We start from the raw sequence: 26,181 nt of genomic DNA, 5'->3' as shown, positions 1-26,181 counted from the left end.
TTTACTTATAATTCACTGTATCACAATTCCAGTGAGTCAGAAGTTTACATACACTAAGTTGACTGAGCCTTTAAACAGCTTTAGAAGTTGGCTTTAGAAACTCCTGATAGGCTAATTGACATCATTTGAGTCAATTGGAGGTGTACCTGTGGATGTATTTCAAGGCCTACCTTCAAACTCAGTGCCTCTTTGCTTGACATCATGGGAAAATCAAAAGAAATCAGCCAAGACTTCAGAAAAAAATTGTAGACCTCCACAAGTCTGGTTCATCCTTTGGAGCAATTTCCAAATGCCTGAAGGTACCACGTTCATCTGTACAAACAATAGTACGCAAGTATAAACACCATGGGACCACGCAGCCATCATACCGCTCAGGAAGGTGACACATGCTGTCTCCTAGAGATGAACGTACTTTGGTGCGAAAAGTGCAAATCAATCCCAGAACAACAACAAAAGACCTTGTGAAGATGCTGGAGGAAACAGGTACAAAAGTATCTATATCCACAGTAAAACGAGTCCTATATCGACATAACCTGAAAGGCTGCTAAGCAAGGAAGAAGCCACTGCTCCTAAACTACCATAAAAAAGCCAGACTACGGTTTGCAACTGCACATTGGGACAAAGATCGTACTTTTTGGAGAAATGTCCTCTGGTCTGATGAAACAAAAATAGAACTGTTTGGCCATAATGACCATCATTATGTTTGGAAGAAAAAGGGGGAGGCTTGCAAGCCGAAGAACACCATCCCATCCATGAAGCACGGGGGTGGCAGCATCATGTTGTGGGGGTGCTTTGCTGCAGGAGGGACTTGTGCACTTCACAAAATAGATGGCATCATGAGGCAGGAAAAGTATGTGGATATATTGAAGCAACATCTCAAGACATCAGTCAGGAAGTTAAAGCTTGGTCACAAATGGGTCTTCTAAATGGACAATAACCCCAAGCATGCTTCCAAAGTTGTGGCAAAATGGACAACAAAGTCAAGGTATTGGAGTGGCCATCACAAAGCCCTGACCTCAATCCTGTAGAAAATGTGTGGGCAGAACTGAATTAGCACGTGCGAGCAGGGAGGCCTACAAACCTGACTCAGTGACACCAGCTCTGTCAGTAGGAATGGGCCAAAATTCCCCCAATTTATTTTGGGAAGCTTGTGGAAGGCTACCGGTAACGTTTGACCCAAGTGAAACAATTTAAAGGCTATGCTACCAAATACTAATTGAGTGTATGTAAACTTCTGACACACTGGGAATGTGATGAAAGAAATAAAAGCTGAAATAAATAATTCTCTCTACTATTATTCTGACATTTCACATTCTTAAAATAAAGTGGTTTCCTGCAGCATTTCTGCAGACTCTTCCTAGAGCTGGCCGCCTGGTCAAACTGAGAAATTGGGTGAGAAGGGCCTTGGTCAGGGAGGTGACCAAGAACTTCGATGGTCACTCTGACAGGGCGCTTGAGTTCCTCTGTGGAGATGGGAGAACATTCCAGAAGGACAACCATCTCTTTAGCACTCCACCAATCAGGCCTTTATGGTAGTGGCCAGACGGAAGCCACTCATCAGTGAAAGGCACCCGACACCCCGCTTGGAGTTTGCCAAAAGGCACCTAAAGACTCTTAGACCATGAGAAACAAGATTCTCTGGTCTGATGAAACCAAGATTGAACTTTTTGGCTTGAATGCCAAGCGTCACGTCTGGAGGAAACATGGCACCATCCCTATGGTGAAGCATGGTGGTGGCAGAATTATGCTGTGGGAATGTTTTTCAGTAGCAGGGACTGGGAGACTAATCAGGATCGAGGCAAAGACGAACGGAGCAAAGTACAAAGATCCTTGATGACAACATGCTCCAGAGCTCTCAGGACCTCAGACTGGGGCGAAGGTTAACTTTCCAACAGGACAACAACATTTGTTTTGTCATTTAGCAGATGCTCTTACCCAGAGCAACTTACAGGAGCAATTAGGGTTAAGTGTCTTACTCAAGGGCACATCAACCTTTTGGTTACTGGGCTTAACACTCTTAAGGGGTGGCAGGTAACCTAGTGGTTAGAGCATTGGACTAGTAGCTGAAAGGTTGCAAGATCGAATCCCCGAGCTGACAAGGTAAAAAATCTGTTGTTCTGCCCCTGAACAAGGCAGTTAACCCACTGTTCCTAGGCTGTCATTGAAAATAAGAATTTGTTCTTAACTGACTTGCCTAGTTAAATAAAGATTACATTTTTTTTAAACACTAGGCTACCTGCAGCCCCATGACTCCAACATGTCATGGTGGGATCAGCCAATGGTCACCAGGTGGGATTAACCAATTAAGTTGGAAGTCCCACCCAGTTGACTACATTAAAATGTTGGAAGCCCTCAATGGCCCTGCCCATGCTAATATTTGGCCACTAAAGGCCTCTATTATTCTCTATGGACTGCTGCAAGACTTTATAAAAAATATATATGATGAGATTCATATTCAAAAACTCTGGCTCCATCCTGTGGTTTGGTATGGTTCTAGTGTCTGCTGTTTCCTGAGTAAGCCTGCACTGTACCAGAAATACTCCACTGACAGATCACTGTCCATGCAATAGCAAGGTTATTATAGTAAACTGAAACTAATCATGAAAAAATCTATTTAATTAACTGAAATACAATACTTCACAAACGCGTTTGAAAAACTGAAACTATACTGAAACTATTATCCTTGACTCTAATAAAATGTAAAACATCATGAATTATGTTCAAAAATCGAATGGGGTTTTCAAATGGTGTTTTCAAGCTAATGAATCTGGTGGGTAAATGCTGCCAGGAGATGGTGATGTTTGAAATAGGCCTAGTTTGTGCATCACTATTAGTATCTCTTCACCAGGTGAGAACTGCCCACTCTAAGTGAGGACTTCAAGTTCAGGGCCTAATGGGGTACTGCAGGCAATGTTTTCCAAAAGCAAGATCGTGGTCAATATTAATGGGTATAAAAAAATAATCTGAACACAATCATGGTATCAATACTTGCTTCTATTTCACCAGAAGTATGTCCTTGAAGTTATAAGGATCATTTGCAGCCTGCAGTACCCCAGTCGGCCTTCAACTTGAGATACTCAATGAGAGGGAGCAGCAATAAGCTAGCCTGCAACATCACGTCCTAGAGTAGCTCAAACTGTGCATGCAATGTTTCCAAAAACGCCTCCATGAAGCAAGATGGCGACACTGATCTTCAAATGCGCCACTAAGACTTCATATAGGAAAATATGAGGTGACGTCATCGATGGCTCCGTCTATTCTTTTTACAGTCTATGCTGTCTAGACAGACAGGTTGCTTGCCTAGCTTACGATGCTCCAAGGTCTGGGATATCCGAAACTACATCACTATCAGCCATCACTAGCTAACAGTGAAAGAATCGGCTAGTAGATAACTTGATTATTCTTACATGTCCTACTGAGGTGAAAAAGCATTGGATTGGTGTGAACATGGGTGAGTTACCTTTCACCATATTTTTTTTACCAGTTTCATCGCTATTCCTTTTAAATCCAAGTCATATTGAGATTGACTTTATAATGCAAAGGGCCAATCAGCAGTTTTGGTAAAAAGCTGAGGGATGGAGCTGGGGAAATGTAACTGCTCTAAAATTCATAGACAGAGCTATGGATACAAAGACTGACCATCCATGATATCCAAAATTATAGTTTCACCCATGTTTTGAGGCTTTACAATATTTGTTTATATTTACTTTGTTTATAAACGTTGGAGTAAAAAAGCTTATATGTTGGGTTCTTGTAACGGTTTTCGTCGGGAGAAAGAGAAGAGGACCAAGGTGCAGCGTGGTAAGTGTCCATATCCAGAATACCCACCCACATCACACCCTGACCAAACTAAAAATAGAAACATACAAAGAAATCTACGGCCAGGGCGTGACAGTACCCCCCCCCCCCCAAGGTGCGGACCGCAAAACCTGAACCAATAGGGGAGGGTCTGGGTGGGCATTTCACCGCGGTGGCGGCTCTGGTGCGGGACGTAGACCCCACTCCACCTTAGTCTTGGCCCCATTATGTAGCACCTCTGGAGGGCGTCGCTGGCGGCTCCGGACTAGAGGGCGTCGCTGGAGGCTCCGGACTAGAGAGTGACGCTGGAGGCCTCGTGCTATAACTCCTCACTGGAGGCTTCGTGCCATGGATCCTCACTGGAGGCTTCGTGCCATGGATCCTCACTGGAGGCTTCGTGCCATGGATCATCACTGGAGGCTTCGTGCCATGGATCATCACTGGAGGCTTCGTGCCATGGATCATCACTGGAGGCTTCGTGCCATGGATCATCACTGGAGGCTTCGTGCCATGGATCATCACAGGAGGCTTCGTGCCATGGATCATCACTGGAGACACAGTGTGCAGAGCTGGCGCAGGATAACCCGTGCCGAGGAGACGCACTAGAGGCCTGGAGAGCAGGGCTGGCAAACTCCTTCCTGGCTCGATGCCCACTCTCGCCCGGCAGATGCGAGGAGCTGCGATGTAACGTACCGGGCTATGAACACGTACTGGAGACACTGTGCGCTCCACCGCATAACACGGTGCCTGACCAGTACGACGCTCGCCACGGTAAGCACGGTGAGTTGGCTCAGGTCTCCTACCTGACTCCGCCAATCTCCCCGTGTGCTTCCCCCCCAAAAAAATTCTGGGGCTGCCTCTCGGGCTTCCTTGCCAGCCGTGTTCGGGTCGCCAACTCCATTCTCCGATATCCCTCCTCGCACTGTTCCAGAGAATCCCAGACGGGCTCCGGCACTCTCCCTGGGTCAACCGACCACCTTTCTATCTCCTCCCAGGTTGTCTCATAGTCCACATAGTGCTGCTCACCTGTCTAGGAGTCCCTCTCACCACGTTGCTTGGTCCTTTGTTGGTGGGTGGTTCTGTAACGATTGTCGTCGGGAGAAATAGAAGAGGACCAAGGTGCAGCGTGGTAAGTGTCCATATTAATAATTTAATCAAAACTGAACACTAAACAAAATAACAACGAGGAAAAAACGAAAACGAAACAGTTCTGCAAGGTGACATACACTAAACAGAAAACATAGACCTACAACATAGAATACCCACCCACATCACACCCTGACCAAACACAATAAAAAACCTAAAGATGACAGAAAAAGATGGTGTCAAAGGTTAGTTCTACATTGTTATCATTTTCAAAGTAATCGGCTATCAAAATAGTTGTAAAACCTTGCTGTGGGAATTTGCTTATCTTCACGGCATTGTACTTTGGTTGTAGGATCATGGCTGGAGCATATCCAGCTTTTGTCAGAATTTACTTTTCGTAGCAGGTTTAGAAGAGCTTAAGCAGTAGGTTAGGTGAATTAACATGGCATGTTAGGACAATTAGGTTAAGGTTAGGAAAAAGGTTAGGGTTAGCTAAAATGCAAAAAAAGCAGAAAAACTTTTGAAGTAAATTTGACAAAAGATGGATCCATTTAGACATGATACGGTTGGTCGTAGGTAACACTCTTTCACGCCATTTCCTTCTTTCGTGGTCCTCATCATTCACGTAGGCCTACATGTTCAAATGGTCCAATAAAACGAGCAAATACGCCTATTTTTTTCCCAGGTGGGCGGTAAATTTCAGTCTAAAGCCCGCCCACATGTGGTGGACCGTCATAATCAGGAGCCTATATAAAGCCCCACCCTGACACATTACTGAAACTTCTCACATTAGACTCCTAAAGGTCCGACGGTGAGAGTTGGTCTTTAATCTACGGGTTCTTATTTTATCTTTACTGCGCTTATAAAACTCCTCATCTTAGACATGGTAAGTTTGAATATGAAAATGACGAGAATTGTAATGTAGACTTCTTTAAATATGGTGTCATGATCGTGTAATAAAATTTGATTATGGATTATCAATAAAACATGACACCATAATTAATACCTGTTGCCTATATCTTCTATTGTCTAACACATTTATATTTTGTATGATTTTTTTTTCTCCCACAGTGACAGACATTACTCGATGTGACACAAATAGTCTACATTTGAAAATGCCATATGATTTCATTTGTTAGGCTTCAAATGTGACCCTTTTAACACGTACGGTGACTGTCAATTCTAGGATTGCGCCACAGATTGAGGTCTTTGATTCCTTATGTAGGACGGCACTTAGTCCTTTCCTCCTCTCCCCCTCGCTCATTGACCATAGTAGGCTATTCTTGCTTTGTTGCATTGCGGAAAGTGGCACGCGTTTGTAGTGAACATGTGTCGTGGTCATATTCATTACTAGTCTACAATGCAAAAGCAGTAAAATCGGAAATGATCTGACACACCGTCGAGATGACTTAATCGTGATTTATAGCAGATATTTTTTTATAGCCTGTCGCCGGTGGAAGTTCGAGGGGCAGGACCTTTTATAGAATAATAATGTCTGGGTAGGCAGATGTCGTTACATTCTTGTCAATACCTGAATAAACCGAGAGTCAGACCACGTAGTGCTTTCTCATCTTGTGCAAATAAAGGAAACAAGACTGGCTGCTCCAGCCTATATCAATCATTATAACCCGATTATATTGTAGTCCCTTACACTCCAGAGGCATAGACCTGTACACGTTATTTTAGACGACGCCATTTCGTTTCGTTGGAAAGGGGAGTTGCCCATTCAATGGCATAGCCTATTTGGCTCAATCTGAATCAATTTAGATAAACAAAAAAAAATCGGGTCGCTGAAAAAAACAACTCCACTCTTCAGAGTAGGCTAGTGTCAATTGTGCCATATCAGGGCTTTTCTGCCGCCCCATACATGGCTAATCCTTGCCATGCTGATTTTCAGTAACGTTACATCGAGGATTACCACAGTCGACAGCTATAATCATTCCCATTGTCATGAGCACCGAATGACAGTGCCATAGCCAATAACACGGATGTAAGACGTAAATCCTGTCAATTCTTTCTCATGGGTTTGATTAGGCCACATTGATTTAAATATACATCTTTAAAAGGAGTCATTGACATGTAGTAACCTAAGTTATACACTAATAATCACCAAAACCTATTTTAATAATGGTCTGGAAGTGTATCCTTACATTTCTGTCTAAATCTTGATTAAATTTAGAAGAGGCTAAACCCCTCAATAATTTAGGGCCATGAATAGACTTACTCTACTCCAAAAGCTGCTGCCTGTAGTCATGTGCTTTCTCTGCAGCACCAACACAGAGCAGGTCTGTCTCCCTCATAGCTGCATATAATCACTTACACACTAAGTCAGGTGACCAGGGTGTGCTTGTATTAGATTCAAAGCTATGCATAACTTGAAAACATACAGGTACACAAGCCCATACAGACAAAATGGCTTCCTCGTGAAAAGGCTTTTTTAAATAACTGGAACTCATCTGTAGGAAAGACTACTAATATCTGAGCGCTCAATTTTACGTGATTGTTCATTTTCCCACAGCGTGAGTGTATCTCGGTCCATGTGGGCCAGGCTGGCGTCCAGATCGGCAATGCATGCTGGGAGCTGTACTGTCTTGAGCATGGGATCCAACCAGATGGCAAGATGCCCAGTGACAAGACCATTGGCGGAGGTGACGACTCCTTTAACACCTTCTTCAGTGAGACTGGAGCTGGCAAGCACGTCCCCAGGGCTGTGTTTGTGGATCTGGAGCCCACTGTCATTGGTAAGATCACTGTCTTGAAACAATGAGGTTCTGCTAACATTGGTATATCTCCTTAGTCTTGAGAAAAGCTAACTGATCTTTCTCCAGATGAGGTGCGATCTGGAACTTACCGCCAGCTCTTCCATCCTGAGCAGCTGATCACTGGGAAGGAGGATGCAGCCAACAACTACGCCCGTGGGCATTACACCATCGGCAAAGAGATCATCGACTTGGTTCTGGACAGGATCCGCAAACTGGTGAGAATCTCAAAGAACCTTTAGTGATGTCTTATTGTACATGGTACAGCCTGCCTACTTTACTCAATTAACAATAAATGTGAAACATCTCTCCTCCCTCTCTCCAGGCTGACCAGTGCACTGGCCTCCAGGGCTTCCTGGTCTTCCACAGCTTTGGAGGTGGCACCGGTTCTGGTTTCACCTCCCTGTTGATGGAACGCCTGTCTGTTGACTATGGCAAGAAGTCCAAGCTTGAGTTCTCCATCTACCCAGCTCCCCAGGTGTCCACAGCTGTTGTTGAGCCCTACAACGCCATCCTGACCACCCACACCACCCTGGAACATTCAGACTGTGCTTTCATGGTAGACAATGAGGCTATCTATGACATCTGCCGTAGGAACCTCGATATTGAGCGTCCCTCCTACACCAACCTGAACAGGTTGATCAGCCAGATTGTGTCCTCCATCACTGCTTCCCTCCGATTCGATGGTGCCCTCAATGTTGATCTGACAGAGTTCCAGACCAACTTGGTGCCCTATCCCCGTATCCACTTCCCCCTGGCCACCTATGCCCCAGTGATCTCAGCAGAGAAGGCTTACCATGAGCAGCTGACTGTTTCAGAGATCACAAATGCCTGTTTTGAGCCATGTAATCAGATGGTAAAATGTGACCCACGTCACGGCAAATACATGGCCTGCTGTCTGCTGTACCGTGGTGACGTTGTGCCCAAAGATGTTAACGCTGCCATTGCCACCATCAAAACAAAACGCTCCATCCAGTTTGTAGACTGGTGCCCAACTGGTTTCAAGGTTGGTATCAACTACCAGCCCCCAACTGTGGTACCTGGTGGAGATCTGGCCAAGGTCCAGAGGGCAGTGTGCATGCTTAGCAACACCACTGCAGTGGCTGAGGCTTGGGCCCGCCTTGACCACAAGTTTGACCTGATGTATGCCAAGCGTGCTTTCGTGCACTGGTACGTAGGTGAGGGTATGGAGGAGGGAGAGTTCTCTGAGGCCAGGGAAGACATGGCTGCCCTGGAGAAAGATTATGAGGAGGTGGGAGCAGATAGCGTGGAAGGAGAGGATGAGGGAGAAGAGTACTAAGAAGTATCAGGAAACTTCAGCCTGTCTCAACACATTCAACCATTCCTCATGGAACAATGTTTTTCTGTCCCTTTGTAACCTTGACTTTTAAATATTGCTCTTCTTTATTGCAATAAAAGTCCATTTCAATGTTTGTAAACTTGTTTGTGGTTCATTACCCTGCATACAAAATCAAATGATAACTTGGCATCCACATAAAATAAAGTAATGTCTCATAATACAGCACTCATTATGATTGCTCTGCTGTGTTGGATATCACAGCTTGCTCTGAATGAGGCTGAATGTTGGGACTGTTTCATAAAATCTATGCAAATATAGTCGGAATAGGAGAACCAAAGATACTGGTGCATAGAAATGTGAAATTTGATCCCTCTTAAGCAAAACTACTCCTTTGTTCTTGATTGAGCATTTGAAGCATTCTGGTTTAATTTAGAGGAAGTTTGTGTATGTCATCGATAATTGTGCGCTTAGGTTGTATATACACTGCTCAAAAAAATAAAGGGAACACTTAAACAACACAATGTAACTCCAAGTCAATCACACTTCTGTGAAATCAAACTGTCCACTTAGGAAGCAACACTGATTGACAATAAATTTCACATGCTGTTGTGCAAATGGAATAGACAACAGGTGGAAATTATAGGCAATTAGCAAGACACCCCCAATAAAGGAGTGGTTCTGCAGGTGGTGACCACAGACCACTTCTCAGTTCCTATGCTTCCTGGCTGATGTTTTGGTCACTTTTGAATGCTGGCGGTGCTTTCACTCTAGTGGTAGCATGAGACGGAGTCTACAACCCACACAAGTGGCTCAGGTAGTGCAGCTCATCCAGGATGGCACATCAATGCGAGCTGTGGCAAGAAGGTTTGCTGTGTCTGTCAGCGTAGTGTCCAGAGCATGGAGGCACTACCAGGAGACAGGCCAGTACATCAGGAGATGTGGAGGAGGCCGTAGGAGGTCAACAACCCAGCAGCAGGACCGCTACCTCCGCCTTTGTGCAAGGAGGAGCAGGAGGAGCACTGCCAGAGCCCTGCAAAATGACCTCCAGCAGGCCACAAATGTGCATGTGTCTGCTCAAACGGTCAGAAACAGACTCCATGAGGGTGGTATGAGGGCCCGACGTCCACAGGTGGGGGTTGTGCTTACAGCCCAACACCGTGCAGGACGTTTGGCATTTGCCAGAGAACACCAAGATTGGCAAATTCGCCACTGGCGCCCTGTGCTCTTCACAGATGAAAGCAGGTTCACACTGAGCACTTGACAGACGTGACAGAGTCTGGAGACGCCGTGGAGAACGTTCTGCTGCCTGCAACATCCTCCAGCATGACCGGTTTGGTGGTGGGTCAGTCATGGTGTGGGGTGGCATTTCTTTGGGGGGCCGCACAGCCCTCCATGTGCTCGCCAGAGGTAGCCTGACTGCCATTAGGTACCGAGATGAGATCCTCAGACCCCTTGTGAGACCATATGCTGGTGCGGTTGGCCCTGGGTTCCTCCTAATGCAAGACAATGCTAGACCTCATGTGGCTGGAGTGTGTCAGCAGTTCCTGCAAGAGGAAGGCATTGATGCTATGCTATTCCCCAGACCTGAATCCAATTGAGCACATCTGGGACATCATGTCTCGCTCCATCCACCAACGCCACGTTGCACCACAGACTGTCCAGGAGTTGGCGGATGCTTTAGTCCAGGTCTGGGAGGAGATCCCTCAGGAGACCATCCGCCACCTCATCAGGAGCATGCCCAAGCGTTGTAGGGAGGTCATACAGGCACGTGGAGGCCACACACACTACTGAGCCTCATTTTGACTTGTTTTAAGGACATTACATCAAAGTTGGATCCGCCTGCAGTGTGGTTTTCCACTTTAATTTTGAGTGTGACTCCAAATCCAGACCTCCATGGGTTGATAAATTTGATTTCCATTGATCATTTTTGTGTGATTTTGTGGTCAGCACATTCAACTATGTAAAGAAAAAAGTATTTAATAAGAATATTTCATTCATTCAGATCTAGGATGTGTTATTTTAGTGTTCACTTTATTTTTTTGAGCAGTGTATATATATTAGCTACCTTTCCTCAGTAATTTGATGTCAGTAAGGGGCACTTTGCTATAGCCTTTTGGATGGTATCCACATACCCTTCAATTACAAATAGTCGTCCTCGGAATTACTGTTAGCGGTGTTAATATTAAAGACCTCTGACCTGTACTTCAGAGCTATAAAAGAGCATCTTATTACATTCATACCGGTGTCATCAACTCCCTGTGTGAGTGACGTGAACATGTTCAAAACAAGCTACAACAGCATTTCCTATTCTCTTCCTTTACAGGCAATTGACTGCTGAGGTGAAATGAAGTAGGCCTGAACTTTGAATATAAGGTCTTCGGTGGAGAGTAAAGGTTGCAGTGTCTACTGTATGCAAAATTATTTTGGAAACCTCTTGAGGTTTGGAATATTTGAATTGTCTTTTGTGGAAGTGGTCTGGGTCTGATTAAATAATCCTCTAAGTATCATGCATTGAAATGAGGTATGGGCTGATATTTTCCTGGCCTTTGTTTGGCTCGGCTATAATGCCAGAGATGAGAACAGAGTGTACACCTACCCCCAAAACAACTTCCTGCGGCTATGCGTCCAAAGTCTGAGACCACATTCTTTTAACATTCCAGACAGCAGCTCCATTATGTACAAATATTGAGTAATCTGTGTATGACAAAATAATAGAATACAATGGCGTCTCCCTAGCATGGCATTTTCTTATGAATGGTTTACGGTACTGTTATAACACAATTACTTTATGAATTATACTTTTATTTATATTTTTTGTTCTTACTTGCAGATCATTAACTTAGAGCTTGACTGTTGAGGCTAGATAAGCAGGAGCAGAATGATAACATACAGAGCATGTTGCCTCACGCCAAATCAAATCAAATCAAATGGTATTGGTCACATACACATGGTTAGCAGATGTTATGGCGAGTGTAGCGAAATGCTTGTGCTTTTAGTTCCGACTGCAGCAATATCAACAAGTAATCTAACAATTCCACAACAGCTACCTAATACACACAAATCTAAGTAAAGGGATGGAATAAGAATATGTACATATAAATATATGGATGAGCAATGACCGAGTGGCATAGGCAAGATGCAATAGATGGTATAAAATACAGTATATACATATGGGATGAGTAATGCAAGATATGTAAACATCATTATTAAAGTGGCATTAATAAAGTGACTAGTGTTCCATTTATTAAAGTGGCCAATGATTTGAGTCTGTATGTCAGCAGCAGCCTCTCTGTGTTAGTGATGGCTGTTTAACAGTCTGATGGCCTTGAGATAGAAGCTATTTTTCAGTCCTCGGTCCCAGCTTTGATGCACCTATACTGACCTCGCCTTCTGGATGGTAGCGGGGTGAACAGTCAGTGGCTCAGGTGGTTGTTGTCCTTGATCTTTTTGGCCTTCTTGTGACATCAGGTGCTGTTGGTGTCCTGGAGGGCAGGTAGTTTGCCACCGGTAATGCGTTGTGCAGACCACACCACCATCTAGAGAGACGTGCGGTTGTGAGCGGTGCAGTTGCCGTACCATGCGGCGATACAGCCAGACAGGATGCTCTCAATTCTACATCTGTAAAAGTTTGTGAGGGTTTTTGCCAAATTTCTTCGGCCTTCTTCACCACACTGTCTGTGTGGGTAGACCATTTCAGTTTGTCCGTGATGTGTACGCAGAGGAACTTAAACCTTTCCACTTTCACCACTGCTGTCCCATCGATGTGGATGGGGGGTGCTCCCTCTGCTGTTTCCTGAAGTCCACGATCATCTCCTTTGTTTTGTTGACGTTGGGTCAGAGGTTGTTTTCCTGACACCACACTCAGAGTGCCCTCACCTCCTACCTATAGGCTGTCTCGTCGTTGTTGGTGATCAAGCCTCCTACTGTTGTGTCATCTGCAAACTTGATGATCGAGTTGGAGGCGTACATGGTCACGCAGTCATGGGTGAACAGGGAATACAGGAGGGGGCTGAGCATACACCCTTGTGGGGCCCCATTGTTGAGGATCAGCGAAATGGATATGTTGTCTCCTTCCTTCACCACCTGTGGGCGGCCCGTCAGGAAGTCCAGGACCCAATCGCACAGGTTGGGGTTGAGACCCAGGGCCTCAAACTTAATGATGAGCTTGGAGGGTATTTTGGTGTTGAATACTGAGCTGTAGTCAATGAACAGCATTCTTATATAGGTACAGTATTCCTCTTGTCCAGATGTGATGGCGATTGCATCATCTGTGGACCTATTGAGGCGGTAAGCAAATTGCAGTGGGTCTAGGTGACAGGTAAAGTGGAGGTGATATGATCCTTAACTAGTCTCTCAAAGCACTTCATGATGACAGAAGTGAGTGCTACGGGCCGATAGTCATTCAGTTCAGTTACCTTTGCCTTCTTGGGTACAAGAACAATGGTGGCCATCTTGAAGCACGTGGGGACAGCAGACTGGGAAAGGGAGAGATTGAATATGTCCATAAACATGCCAGCTGGTCTGCGCATGCTCTGAGGACGCGACTAGGGATGCCGTCTGGGCCGGCAGGCTTGCGAGGGTTAACACGTTTAAATGTCTTACTCACATCGGCCACGGAGAAGGCGAGCCCACAGTCCTTGGTAGCGGGCCGCATTGGTGGCACTGTATTATCCTCAAAGCGGGCAAAGAAGGTGTTTAGTTTGTATGGAACAAGATGTCGGTGTCTGTGACGTGGCTGTTTTTTTTTTGTAGTCCGTGATTGTCTGTAGACCCTGCCACATATGTCTCGTGTCTGAGCCATTGAATTGCAACTCCACTTTGTCCCTATACTGACATTTCGCTAGTATGATTGCCTTACAGAGGGAATAACTACACATATTCCCGGTCATCTTTCCATGGTTAAATGCGGTGGTTCACGCTTTCAGTTTTGTACGAATGCCGCCATCTATCCACGGTTTCTGGTTAGGGTAGGTTTTAATAGTCACAGTGGGTACAACATCTCCTATGCACTTCCTTATAAACTCACTCACCAAATCAGCGTATCAATCTATATTATTCTCTGAGGCTACCTGGAACATGTCCCAGTCCGCGTGATCAAAACAATCTTGAAGCAAGGATTCCGATTGGTCAGACCAGCATTGAATAGTCCTTGTCACGGGTACATCCTGTTTGAGTTTCTGCCTATATGAGGGGAGAAGCAAAATGGAGTAGATTTGCCAAACGGAGGGCCGGGCAGGGCCTTTTATGCATCGCGGAAGTTAGAGTAGCAGTGATCCAGTGTTTTGCCAGTCCGGGTATTACAATCAATATGCTGATAGAATTTCGGTAGCGTTTTTCTCAAATTTGCTTTGTTAAAATCGCCAGCTACAATAAATGCAGCCTAATGATATGTGGTTTCCAGTTTCCAGTTTGAAGTGCTTTGAAAGACTAGTCAAGGATCATATCACCTAGACCCACTGCAATTTGCATACTGCCCCAATAGGTCCACAGACGATGCAATCACCATCACATCTGGACAAGAGGAATATCTATGTAAGAATGCTGTTCATTGACTACAGCTCAGTATTCAACACCAAAATACCCTCCAAGCTCCTCATTAAGTTTGAGGCCCTGGGTCTCAGCCCCGCACTGTGTGATTGGGTCCTGTACTTCCTGATGGGCCGCTCCTGTACTCAGCCCCCTCCTGTACTCCCTGTTCACCCATGACTGCGTGGCCATGCACGCCTCCAACTCGATCATCAAGTTTGCAGACGACACAACAGTAGTAGGCTTGATCACCAACAACGACGAGACAGCCTATAGGGAGGAGGTGAGGGCATTCGGAGTGTGGTGTCAGGAAAACAACCTCTGACTCAACGTCAACAAAACTAAGGAGATGATCGTGGACTTCAGGAAACAGCGGAGGGAGCACCCCCCTATCCACATCGATGGGACAGCAGTGGAGAAGGTGGAAAGTTTTAAGTTCCTCTGCATACACATCACGGACAAACTGAAATGGTCCACCCACACAGACAGTGTGGTGAAGAAGGCTGAAGAAATTTGGAACTTTGGATATACACAACTGTGACAATAATCGGCGAGAATTCTCTTGGGAGATAATATGGTCGGCATTTAATTGTGAGGAATTCTAGGTCAGGTGAATAAAAGGACTTGAGTTCCTGTATGTTTTTACAATTACACCATGAGTTGTTAATTATGAAACATAGACCTCCACCCTTCTTCTTCCCTGAGAGATGTTTATTCCAGTCGGCGCGACACATAAAGAATCCCGGTGGCTGTACCGACTCCAACAGCATGTCCCCAGAGAGCCATGTTTCCGTGAAACAGATTATGTTACAATCCCTACTTTCTCTCTGGAAAGCAACACTTGCCCTAGTTTCGTCTCCCTTGTTGTCTAGAATCTGGACATTAGTGAGTAATATACTCGGAAGCCATGGGTGGTGTGCGCGCCTCCGAAGTCTGACCAGAAGGCCGCTCCGTCTACCTCTTCTGCGGTGACATTGTGTTGGGTCAGCCTCTGGAATCAGTTGGAATGCCTTGGGTGGTTCGAACAAAGGATCCGCTTCGGGAAAGTCGTATTCCCGGTCGTAGTGCTGGTAAGTTGACGTCGCTCTGATATCCTATAGTTCTTCCCGGCTGTAAGTAATAACACTTAAGATTTTCTGGGCTGACAATGTAAGAAATAATGCATAAAAACCAAAATACTGCAAAAGTTTCCTAAGGACTAGAAGCGAGGTGACCCTCTCTGTCGGCACGATGTGTTTCATGCACATTTCACACGGTCATTACCTACCTGGTCTGACCTGTGTAGTCAGTGCTGATAGATGGTTAACTGCAGCTTTAGCCAAGTGAAAAATGAAGCATGTCATGGTTGCTTTAATTACGAGCTGCTAGACTCACTCATGTCTTTGAAATGGATGCTGCTTGGTATGCTGGGAGGAAGCACTAATACAGGAAATATGATATCTGTACATCAGAAGGTGATTGTGTCCTAGATTTTACAGTGAGATAAGATAGATTTGAGGTGTGTGTGTGTGTGTGTGTGTGTGTGTGTGTGTGTGTGTGTGTGTGTGTGTGTGTGTGTGTGTGTGTGTGTGTGTGTGTGTGTGTGTGTGTGTGTGTGTGTGTGTGTGTGTGTGTGTGTGTGTGTGTGTGTGTGTGTGTGTGTGTGTGTGTGTGTGTGTGTGTGTGTGTGTGTGTGTGTGTGTGTGTGTGTGTGTGTGTGTGTGTGTGTGTGTGTGTGTGTGTGTGTGTGTGTGTGTGTGTGTGTGTGTGTGTGTGTGTGTGTGAAGGGAGGGGATAGAGACTCAGGTCATGGGAAACCTGATCAGTTGCCATTTGAGAATATTGGTCTTTATTGGGAAAAAAGGAACAGTGAAAAATTGCAGTGTGTAATCTTCCATTAAGGAAAGACAGAAGCAGGGAGAAAGAGAGAGGGAGCGAAAGACTAGGTTCTTTACTATAAGGCAGGTTGATTAGATCATGGTGCAAGGCCCATCACACAGGAAATGAATTACCAAGAAAGCCAGACACGGGTAGCAGCTGGCCAAGTGCTGTACTGCTGCACTCATGCAGCCATACATAGAGAGAGAGAGAGAGAGACTTTGATGGATGAAATGTTTTAAAGAGATTGTTGAATAATTGGGAGCAAAAATGTAGTTGTGTCTTTGGATCTCAAAATGAATGGAAGAGGAATGGGAGGGAGCAAATCACAGAGCAGGAGGGAGAAGGAGAGGGGGAGGGAGAGAGATACCTGGAGGTAGGGATGTACTGTAAAGAGAGGGAAAACCTCCCACAGTAGACAAGGTGCATGCTCTGCATTGCTTCAACATTAAAATGGATTGGTAGAATGTCTTTCGCTTGCCCACCTATGGACTAAAGGAGCCTAACCTTACTTCTTATAGACCAGGACCTTACATCTCCTGTTTAGAGGCGAATTGGCTCTGGCAGTCAAAACAGCCAAATACTCCATCTAAAGGTGAATCGACTCTCAATTGCGGTACGGTTCTAGAAACATAAAGCCTTCTACTTTCACATCACATTAAAATAATTTCACAAATGAAAAATATACCCTTTTAACCGTTTTTAACACAGTTGCACCTGACAGTATTTTTCAGTACACCATTTGTGGCGTCCGTGTTCCCTTAACACACAGGTGTTCAGAGACGCAAATCGCTAATTAGTACATGCACACTAACCCACACAACCCAACATACAGAGCTGGCAACTAATTTGCCTCTGCAGTAGAATGCATTTAGGCTTCCTAGAACTTCACAGTGTACTTTTTGACATGTTGCTTTGAGGCTATGCACTGCAGTACAATAACACTGAGCAACAACTGAGCAATAGGCACTGTAGTATACCATTTTCAATAGAGTAAGAAGTTATTATTTCACTCATTATCAACATATTATGCTTCTGTATATTTTGAATATGACTCAATTGTTTGGAATGTCAATTTTGACTTATTTTCTTAGATTCCTTGTCATTAGTGGGGGGTGGTTTTTGCTAATGACACCTTATCGGACAGCTAGCATTCCTCCTAGTCACTTTCCAAATTCTTTATCACCAGACCACTAATTCTCTGTCCTGCAGCAGCACACCTTGGACTCATGAGGAACACATGAAGAAGTCTATCGCCTTGGAAACCTGCTGCTTCTCCCTCAGATTCTCAAGGCTTACTCAGTCCAGAGCCTACCCATGTACTGCAAAGTAAGCATTATGTATTTCATTAATTTTGTTACAATAAAAGTTAGACTGGTCAACCAATATAAATTTTTTCTAAAACCCTTTGCCTCAGTTTGAACAAAATACCTGTCACGACTTCCGCCGAAGTTGGTCCCTCTCCTTGTTCGGGCGGCATTCGAAGTCACCAACCTTCTAGTCATCGCTGATCCACTTTTCATTTTCCATTGGTTTTGTCTTGTCTTCCATCACACCTGGTTCCTATTCCATCAATTCCATGTTGTGTATTTAACCCTCTGTTCCCCCTCATGTCCTTGTTGGTACTTGTTTCTTGTAGTGCTATGCACGGTATGCTGGTATTTACCGGGTATTGTTTGACCCATTTATTGTATTGTTCTGTTGACGGTGGTTTATGGATATTAAACAAAACCGTTGTAAATCAGTTTTCGCTCTACTGCGCCTGACTTCTCTGCCGCCAGTACGCACCTCACTACAATACCCACAAAAATATGAAAATACTACATTTACATTGTCATTGTGTCTGAGCTCAGAGGACATGACTGGATTTGAAATATAAGAACAATAAAGTGTTGTTCTGAAATCTGCTGAGCTGTTGAGTAGATCTCACCCCTCAGGATTCAAACAGAGATCACTCTAAACCAGTCGGTCATGCAGGATTAAATTGCACAGTCATAGCCCTTGCCTGCCAGAATATCAATATAGTATTCCATTACCGTGGAAATAAAGGGAAGAGAGAGAAATAGGAAATAAATTCAGCTCTGCAGTCTTAACCAAATGAGCTTTGTGATATAAGAACCTGATTAATAATACAAATGTCTGTTTCTGGATTTATTTGGACAAAGTACTTTGTTGAACAACTTTCCAATGTCTTACATAATTGATGCTGATGATATCACTTATGCACATCTACTGTACCATTACAGATAAATGAAGGATATTAACAGTGAAAGAGAAGACAGATGATAGAGTGACAAGGAGTGGGACAAAGCAACAGGAGGAGATGATTTGAAAAAAAGAAGAAGCAGGGAGCAGACACAGCATCCTACAAAGGATATATCAGCTGTCAAGGTGAGGAGTGGGAGGTGGGCTTGGCGATGGGGACATCTTTAGAGATAAAGGCATTAACGTGGGAAACAGTTTGGCCTCCTGCTATGGACAAAAGGGAGGGGCAGATGGAAGAGAGAGAGAGAGAAAACATAGGGGGAAGAGGGCCTGCTACTGTGGGCCAGGGAGTGGCCTAAGACTGCATGTATGTTGAGGAGTGATGGATAGAGGAAGGAGGCAGGGGCTCTGGAGACTAGGAGGGAGGGAAGTAGGGTGTGGCTGAGGAGGGGGTGTTTGCAGGGAGGCAGCGGGGGATGGGGGTAAGGCAGATGGGATGTCCAGCTCGTGTGTATAAAAGCCACAGCACTCCTCAGTCGGACATCCTGTTGCTTCACTCCCTGCTCCCAGGCACCTTCGGCTCCACCAGACAGAGACAGTAAGGAGAGATAGATAGTTCGAAATAGATAGTTAGCAAAATTACAAGGCACCAAATATCAACCATGAGCCACCCTTCAATGAACCACCCTTCAGGACGAGCCTCCACCTCCTACCGTCGCACATTCGGGGGCCCCAACCCCATCTCGATGTCCTCCTATTCGCCTTCATACTCCCGCATGCCAATGTCCAGCGGGCACTACATGCGCTCTATATCGCCCGTGGTGCCCTCTCGCTCCTCCAACTACCACCACCAGCAGCGCCAGCGCTCCAGCACCCAGCCGCCCCGTCTCACCTACGAAAAGGTGGACTTCCAGCTGGCCGACGCAGTCAATGCCGAGTTCCTGGCCACCCGCAGCAATGAGAAGGTGGAGCTGCAGGACCTCAACGACCGCTTTGCCAGCTTCATCGACAAGGTGCACTACCTGGAGCAGCAGAACAGCGGGTTGCAGCAGGAGCTGAGCCAGTTCAAGGGTCAGCAGCAGGAGGGACAGCCCAACCGGGCCACCGAGCTCTTCCAGGAGGAGCTGAGGGAGCTGAGGCGCCAGCTGGACCACGTGGGAAAGGAGAGGGACCAGTACCAGGTGGAGAGGGACAACCTGGCCGAAGACATGAACCTTATCAAACAGAGGTGGGTGACATGGAGGAGAGAGTGGGAGGGAGGGGTGGGGTATGAAGGATGTTTGGGGAGTGAGGGTTAAGGTAAGGGAGGGTTGTAGGATGCTTGGGTAATGCATGGGTGCATGGGTGACGTACCGTAGAAAGATTTTGTGAGCAAGAAGTAGGGGGGGGCGGTTGTTTGGGAAGTTCATGAGTGATGTAGAGAGATTTTGGGAGGTAGTGGTGTTTGAAAAGGGGGGTGTAACGATTGAGAGTGTATTTCAGGAAGTTGGCAGACTAGCAGTTTTTTAGACTCTGATGTTGATAGATACGTTCTGGGCAGAGCCTGTCGGGGAGGGGACAGGGTGTGTGACTGTGTACAGTCTGTGACTTTCACACCACCACCACCCTCCTATCACCCCCCCCCCCCCCCTAATCTTTAAACATACCCTTACACCACAATATATATAGGCTGTATTTTAAACACTGATACAGGACCGGGGGTCTTTCGGCTCCAACCAAAAACTCCATACCAGCAGTGGTGGGCTGGCTGGGGTGTGGCACTTTGGAAGGATGAACACAAAAGCACCGCAGCATACTACCGCACTCTGTGCTTTACTGCAGTGTGTGTGTGTGGGCGCAAACACGCTAAATGTCATGGCATTGGACAGGAAGGATCCAACATAAAACAAGATGAAGTGCTTCAGCATATCATAACCAAGCAATTAATGGGACACCAAGGAAAACAAGGCACTACAGTATTAGAGCATTTCTACTTGACCATTTATACAATATTTACAAACTTTCAATGGACATCTCAGCAACTGTTGAGGCAGATTATTTAATAAAATATGTTTTATTAAATCAAACAAATGCCATTAAACGGAAGATGAAACTTCCTGCATTCATGGAATGTAAATATAGACAATAACACATTTAATTTTAAATTACACTGCAGTTCCATCAGCCCTTTCAAACCGAACCACAATATTTTTCTTTCAAACTCAAACTTGAGAAGAACCAGACAACCAGTTATGGGAAACAGTATTTTTCCCCATTTGAGTTACAATTTCTGTAGACACCCACTAACTACATGTAAACGCACAAACACTCCCCATGTCCCTTCCCTGCCCCAGAGAGGGGGAGAGAGATGACAGAAGAGGAGGATGGATAGACTGCACACTATGGAGCCAGGAAAGATGTAGGGAGGGGGATGAGAGAGGGAAGAGGCAGTAGAGGAGGAAGAGGGGGAGTTGTAGGTGGGGAGAAAAATAGCATCTGGAAAAATCTATGTGACTCAATGAGAGTGGCTCCATTAGGGGATGTTCAGTGTCCCCCTGTGATGATGGGACGGTGCCTGGGACCCCATTAGGAAAAAGGACCCCTGCGACATGGCATGAATTAAAGATGAGGTGAGGCAGCAAACCCCACACATGCAGTAACCCTCCCCCACACACGCCAAGCAATCAAGTGACTGACCACAGAGACAGCCAATCCCCAGCGAGCCTGCTGCGATTCCATGTTAGATAGAGAGTGGATATGGTGTGCACTGAATGATATCATTGGACTTATGATATCATTTTTGATGACTCATCACAACAGTGGAAGAGACACTGTGTTCTATGACCCTGTCCTATGATGACTAATACAAAAGCAAAAGATTTATCAAACTGGGTTAAAAAACTAGGTTAAAAAACCTATTCGAATATCAATTCAACCAGGCGTTTATATTTTTACGCTTTAAATTTGCTTATAAAACGTTAAGTATATTTGACATTTAGGAAAGGGAAGGCTTAGTCAGACCTGTCAGTATACTATTAGGCTTACGTAGTATAGACTTTGGTGGCAGAATGCCCAGAGCTGTCAGGCTTAAGACAGGGTGTGTCCAGATGACCTCCAAGAAGTGGTAATTAGCCAAATTTGTTTGATGTAGCAGCTGCTGACCCCATTCGATACGCTCCCAAATCCTTTTACAGGACAGTGAATTACCAAATTGATCCAGAGGCTTTTTGCCAGCTGATGCTTCTTTCTGAGGAGGAGACCTATGACACCCAGCCAGACATACTAGGTCTGCATCCCAAATGGCACCCTATTCCCTATAAAGTGCACAACTTTTGACCAGAGCCCTATGTAGGGAATAGCTTACAATTTGGGACAAACCCTCAGATAGCACTTATGCAATTAGCACTGTGTTCCATCCTGTCCCAAGGCTTCAGTTTCCTTTGTCCAGAGCTGGACGAAACCTAGACTATAACCCAAGTATTGTGAACGATATCAAATTAGTTCTGAAGTGCCATAAAGAGTTACATAGGGAATTTCCATTCATTTATGTATTCTAAGGTGGAGATCTGAGGTTCCATAAATAGTTAATATGAATCTACAACATGAATTTCCATAGGCCTATGCATGATTGTAATAAATATTTTCTCCTTGTATGTATTTTCTTCTTACAGACTGGATGAGGAGAATCAGAAGAGATCTGAGGCTGAGAGCAACCTGCTTGTCTTCCGCAAGGTAAACACACCCTAGACTCAAACCATCACAATGTACACCAAATCAATATATTGGGCAGCGAGTCAATAGTTGACGGTAAAAGTCTGATTGAAATACTCAGCCTGGATAATCACATTTGGCTCGCCGGTTGTGATGTCAGAGCCCAACCCAAAGCTTCCCTTTCCTCATAGCCCTGCATAACAGTGACATCTTCTGTTTGGCTGAGATAGAGCTGATTATTATGATTACATTACAACTCTGAGAATCGTGAAATCATGGGTTTTCACTACAGATGTAGGATCTTAATTTAAGCCAGCTTGCTACAGCAGGAAAATAATCCTGCAGAAACAGGAAATGTGAATTATTATGTGAATTCTAATTAATGGACATTTTTGTAGGGTTTTTTTCAAGTCTAAAATTTCAAAGTGGAAATTACAAACTTCAGAAGCCTTTTAAATCTCAAATACACTACAAGTTTTAAATGTCCTGCATTGCAGGCAAGTTCCCCTGCAACAGGGTGATCAAATTAAGATCCTACATCTGTAGGAACCAAATGGAAACAAACAGACCGAAACGACGAGGGACTAATCTGAACTACTCTAAGAAGAAATGCTTGTTTTCATTCAAAAAAAAAGGTACGGTTTTAACAGTGTGCGCTAATGAACACAAACTAAGATACGTATGACAAAACACAATATTGATGGCATTGCATTGTTGATATAATACTGTATGCATCCCACTCACTGTTAGAGTTATCTGATCAAGCCAATAAGATTTGTTTAACCTGTTTGGGGGTTGATGAAATACTTACTAATAACAGTTTGATCTGAAACCAGGATGTGGATGATGCCACTCTGTCTCGCCTGGAGCTGGAGAGGAAGATCGAGTCTCTGATGGATGAGATTGAGTTCCTCAAGAAGCTACATGATGAGGTAGATGCAGCTGCTGAGATGGTCGACCACAAATCATGGCCTTCATGATGATCCATGCATCATCATATCTTTTTGGATTCAACCTGCTATTTAGAGGCCTTTAAAAAAAAGTAACCTCTCACTTGCTCTGCGGTCTTCTCAGGAGATCCAGGAGGTGCAGGTGAGTTTCCAGACCCAGCAGATGAAGATGGAGGTGGACCATACCGCCAGGCCTGACCTGACCGCTGCCCTCAAGGACATCAGGGCCCAGTACGAGAACATCGCCTCCAAGAACATGTATGAGTCTGAGGAGTGGTACAAGTCCAAGGTGAGGGGGGAACAATGGACACACACACAAAATTGAACTACCTAATCTCACACACACACACACACACACACACACACACACACACACACACACACACACACACACACACACACACACACACACACACACACACACACACACACACACACACACACACACACACACACACACACACACACACACACACACACACACACACACACACACACACACACACACAGAGTAACACCTGTTCTTATTTATGTGTTTGTTCTGTGCTCTTGCAGTTTGCTGACCTGACAGACTCTGCCAAGCGTAACACTGATGCTATGAGGCAGGCCAAGCAAGAGCAAAATGAGCACAGGAGGCAGATGCAGTCCCTCAGCTGTGAGATTGATGCACTGAAGAGCACGGTGAGGCCTCACAGAACTTGCCTATTTGTCTGTAATCAACCACAATTTACACTGGCTGAGTGAGCAACAACAGTACAATGATCTCAGGCTTAACCCAAAATGACTGCCAGCCATGAATCACCCAAGTGGGTCAGGCATGTAAGTAGAGGATGATGCGAGTGAGCAAAATCCCTTATAATTTCCTCCCCCCAAAATCTCCCCCAATCTTCCCCCAGTGATGGAATACAGTGTTCTATAAGCCCATGTGGGCTGGGCATCCTGAAGATGCAAGATACTCTATTAATAAAATCCCCCATTTCCTCCTGCCCTCACTGTATGTATGTGTGTATTTTTCAGAACGAGGCTCTGCTGAGGCAGATGCGTGAGATGGAGGACCAGTTTGGCGTGGAGGCCAATAACTACCAGGACAACGTGGTCCGCCACGAGGACGAGATCCACCACCTGAAGGACGAGATGGCCCGACACCTGAGGGAGTACCAGGACCTGCTCAACGTCAAGATGGCCCTGGACATAGAAATCGCCACTTACCGCAAGCTGCTGGAGGGAGAGGAGAGCAGGTGAGGAGGATAAGGGTTAGGACATCCTTACTCGCATCTGATTATGAACACATTCCTGAGCTAACCTATTGCTTCATTTCTCTTTAGGATTACTGTTCCCATGCATCCCTCCCAGTATGGCCGTAGTGGGGATAGGGGTGAGTTCCATCATATTGCCAATAATACTAGTCTTTATCTCTCAATTTATTTCCCTCTCCATGCAAATACACATATACTTGCCAGTATTATCTTTATATTTAACATATCAGTATCTATGTCACTAAATCTGGCTTATCCCCTTATAGGCTATGACCATACCCCAGACACCCCTAGCAGGAAGCCTGTGTTGATTAAGACAGTGGAGACTCGTGATGGAGAGGTAAACATTCCAAATATTTCCTGGTATCAAGAAAATGTGTTCCATACTTTCCATGTCCACCTTGATATTCATTATACAGTGTAATTTCACGAGAAAGCATTTGCAGGAAGTGGTGGAATTTGACTGAGGTCTGTTTCTCTTCTTCTCTTCCTTAAGGTGGTGAAGGAATCAAAGAAGGAAAAGGAGAGGAGTGAGAGGGATGGCAACCATGATACTAATGACAGGGATCATGGCAGGGATGACCACGATGACTAGAATAGTTAGGTACCAATTACTTGTTCCAGATTCAGATGTAGCAATACAACACAAAAGAACAAAAAAAAATTGTTAAAAGCTACATACTCCATAATTGCTGCTCACCTTTCACCCTTTAAGATTCCATTTTTCTGTAGAACAGAGAGCCTGTAGTATATATTTGTGCAATGTTAAAAGTTGACAAAATCTCTTTTAGATAGCAAACTTAGTCACAGGATGTGATCGCGGTGCTAGTTTAAATAACCGATCATTCCTCATTGAAGAAAAAATACAAAACAAAGACAGCCATACATGAGCATACACAGACACGATGCAGTGAATGAACACAGACTTGAGTAGCTCCTGGGGCAAATTTAACCTTTTTATCGATACACCAATTGAGGCCTTGATTTACAGTTAAATTATATTTAAAAAAAATTGTAGCTGAACTTTTCATTCAATAAAATGGGTAAATGGAAAGTGGCAAAAACAAAGCAAAAGGTTTTTTGTGATCCCTCCACACACAAAAAAAAATATCTGACATGGTACTCTCTCCAGTCGAAGGACATGATTTGATTTAGCTTTGAGAGACAGTGGACAACAATCAGTGCAATTTAAAAAGGAGAGGGTCTTTGTATAGTGTCATGGAACTCTCAATGTAAAATATCCTGCCAGAGAGGGACCACCAATGGGATTGATTATAGATACATACAGAACGGTCAAAGGCCACAGTAGCAGCACCACATACTCTGCTCACATTCCACTCACCTCAAAATAGAAGGGAAATGTGCTATGCGATTATATGAGAATGTGTGTTTCTGACAGCAATAGAGAATAACAAATAAAATGAAAATGCTAATAAAGTAATCTGGAACAGAGCTATGGAGTTTATCTTTATTCATTTGTATTGTATACTCTCATACTACTACGTAATCCTGTATAAAATGGAGATAAGGTTGACAATTGCAATGAATGTGTATTTGCATAAGTGAAACATATCAATCAACAAGTATTATACAGCAGAAATGAGTTAACTTGATTTATTACACAGTAATACTTCATAATAACTAAGAAATCTGATTTCCAGTGCTCTTTTGTGTGAAGTGTACTATTTTAAAATAGAAAATATATTTCAGTTACTAGTTAATCACCATGGAGACTGGCACCTTGTGGGACAAAA

The 26,181-nt window shown here is 44.6% G+C and overlaps 2 protein-coding genes across 2 annotated transcripts; both read left to right on the top strand.

Moving 5' to 3' along the window:
* The first annotated feature begins 5,653 nt into the window (after positions 1-5,653).
* Positions 5,654-9,076, top strand: LOC139561230 (tubulin alpha-1C chain). The gene is made up of 4 exons (XM_071378199.1): positions 5,654-5,770; positions 7,403-7,625; positions 7,713-7,861; positions 7,969-9,076. The coding sequence occupies exons 1-4, from the start codon at positions 5,768-5,770 to the stop codon at positions 8,941-8,943; spliced, it is 1,350 nt and encodes a 449-aa protein (XP_071234300.1). The 5' UTR covers positions 5,654-5,767; the 3' UTR covers positions 8,944-9,076.
* A 9,978-nt stretch (positions 9,077-19,054) lies between these two features.
* Positions 19,055-25,879, top strand: LOC139561221 (plasticin-like). The gene is made up of 9 exons (XM_071378186.1): positions 19,055-19,759; positions 22,182-22,242; positions 23,058-23,153; positions 23,296-23,460; positions 23,727-23,852; positions 24,189-24,409; positions 24,497-24,546; positions 24,694-24,767; positions 24,924-25,879. The coding sequence occupies exons 1-9, from the start codon at positions 19,194-19,196 to the stop codon at positions 25,020-25,022; spliced, it is 1,458 nt and encodes a 485-aa protein (XP_071234287.1). The 5' UTR covers positions 19,055-19,193; the 3' UTR covers positions 25,023-25,879.
* The last annotated feature ends 302 nt before the right edge of the window (positions 25,880-26,181 follow it).

The sequence above is a fragment of the Salvelinus alpinus genome, chromosome 2 (genome assembly GCF_045679555.1).
Source record: "Salvelinus alpinus chromosome 2, SLU_Salpinus.1, whole genome shotgun sequence".
Classification (NCBI taxonomy): Eukaryota; Metazoa; Chordata; class Actinopteri; order Salmoniformes; family Salmonidae; genus Salvelinus; species Salvelinus alpinus.
The sequence above is the reverse complement of the archived record's forward strand: the minus strand, read 5'-3'. Positions and strand labels throughout refer to the sequence as shown.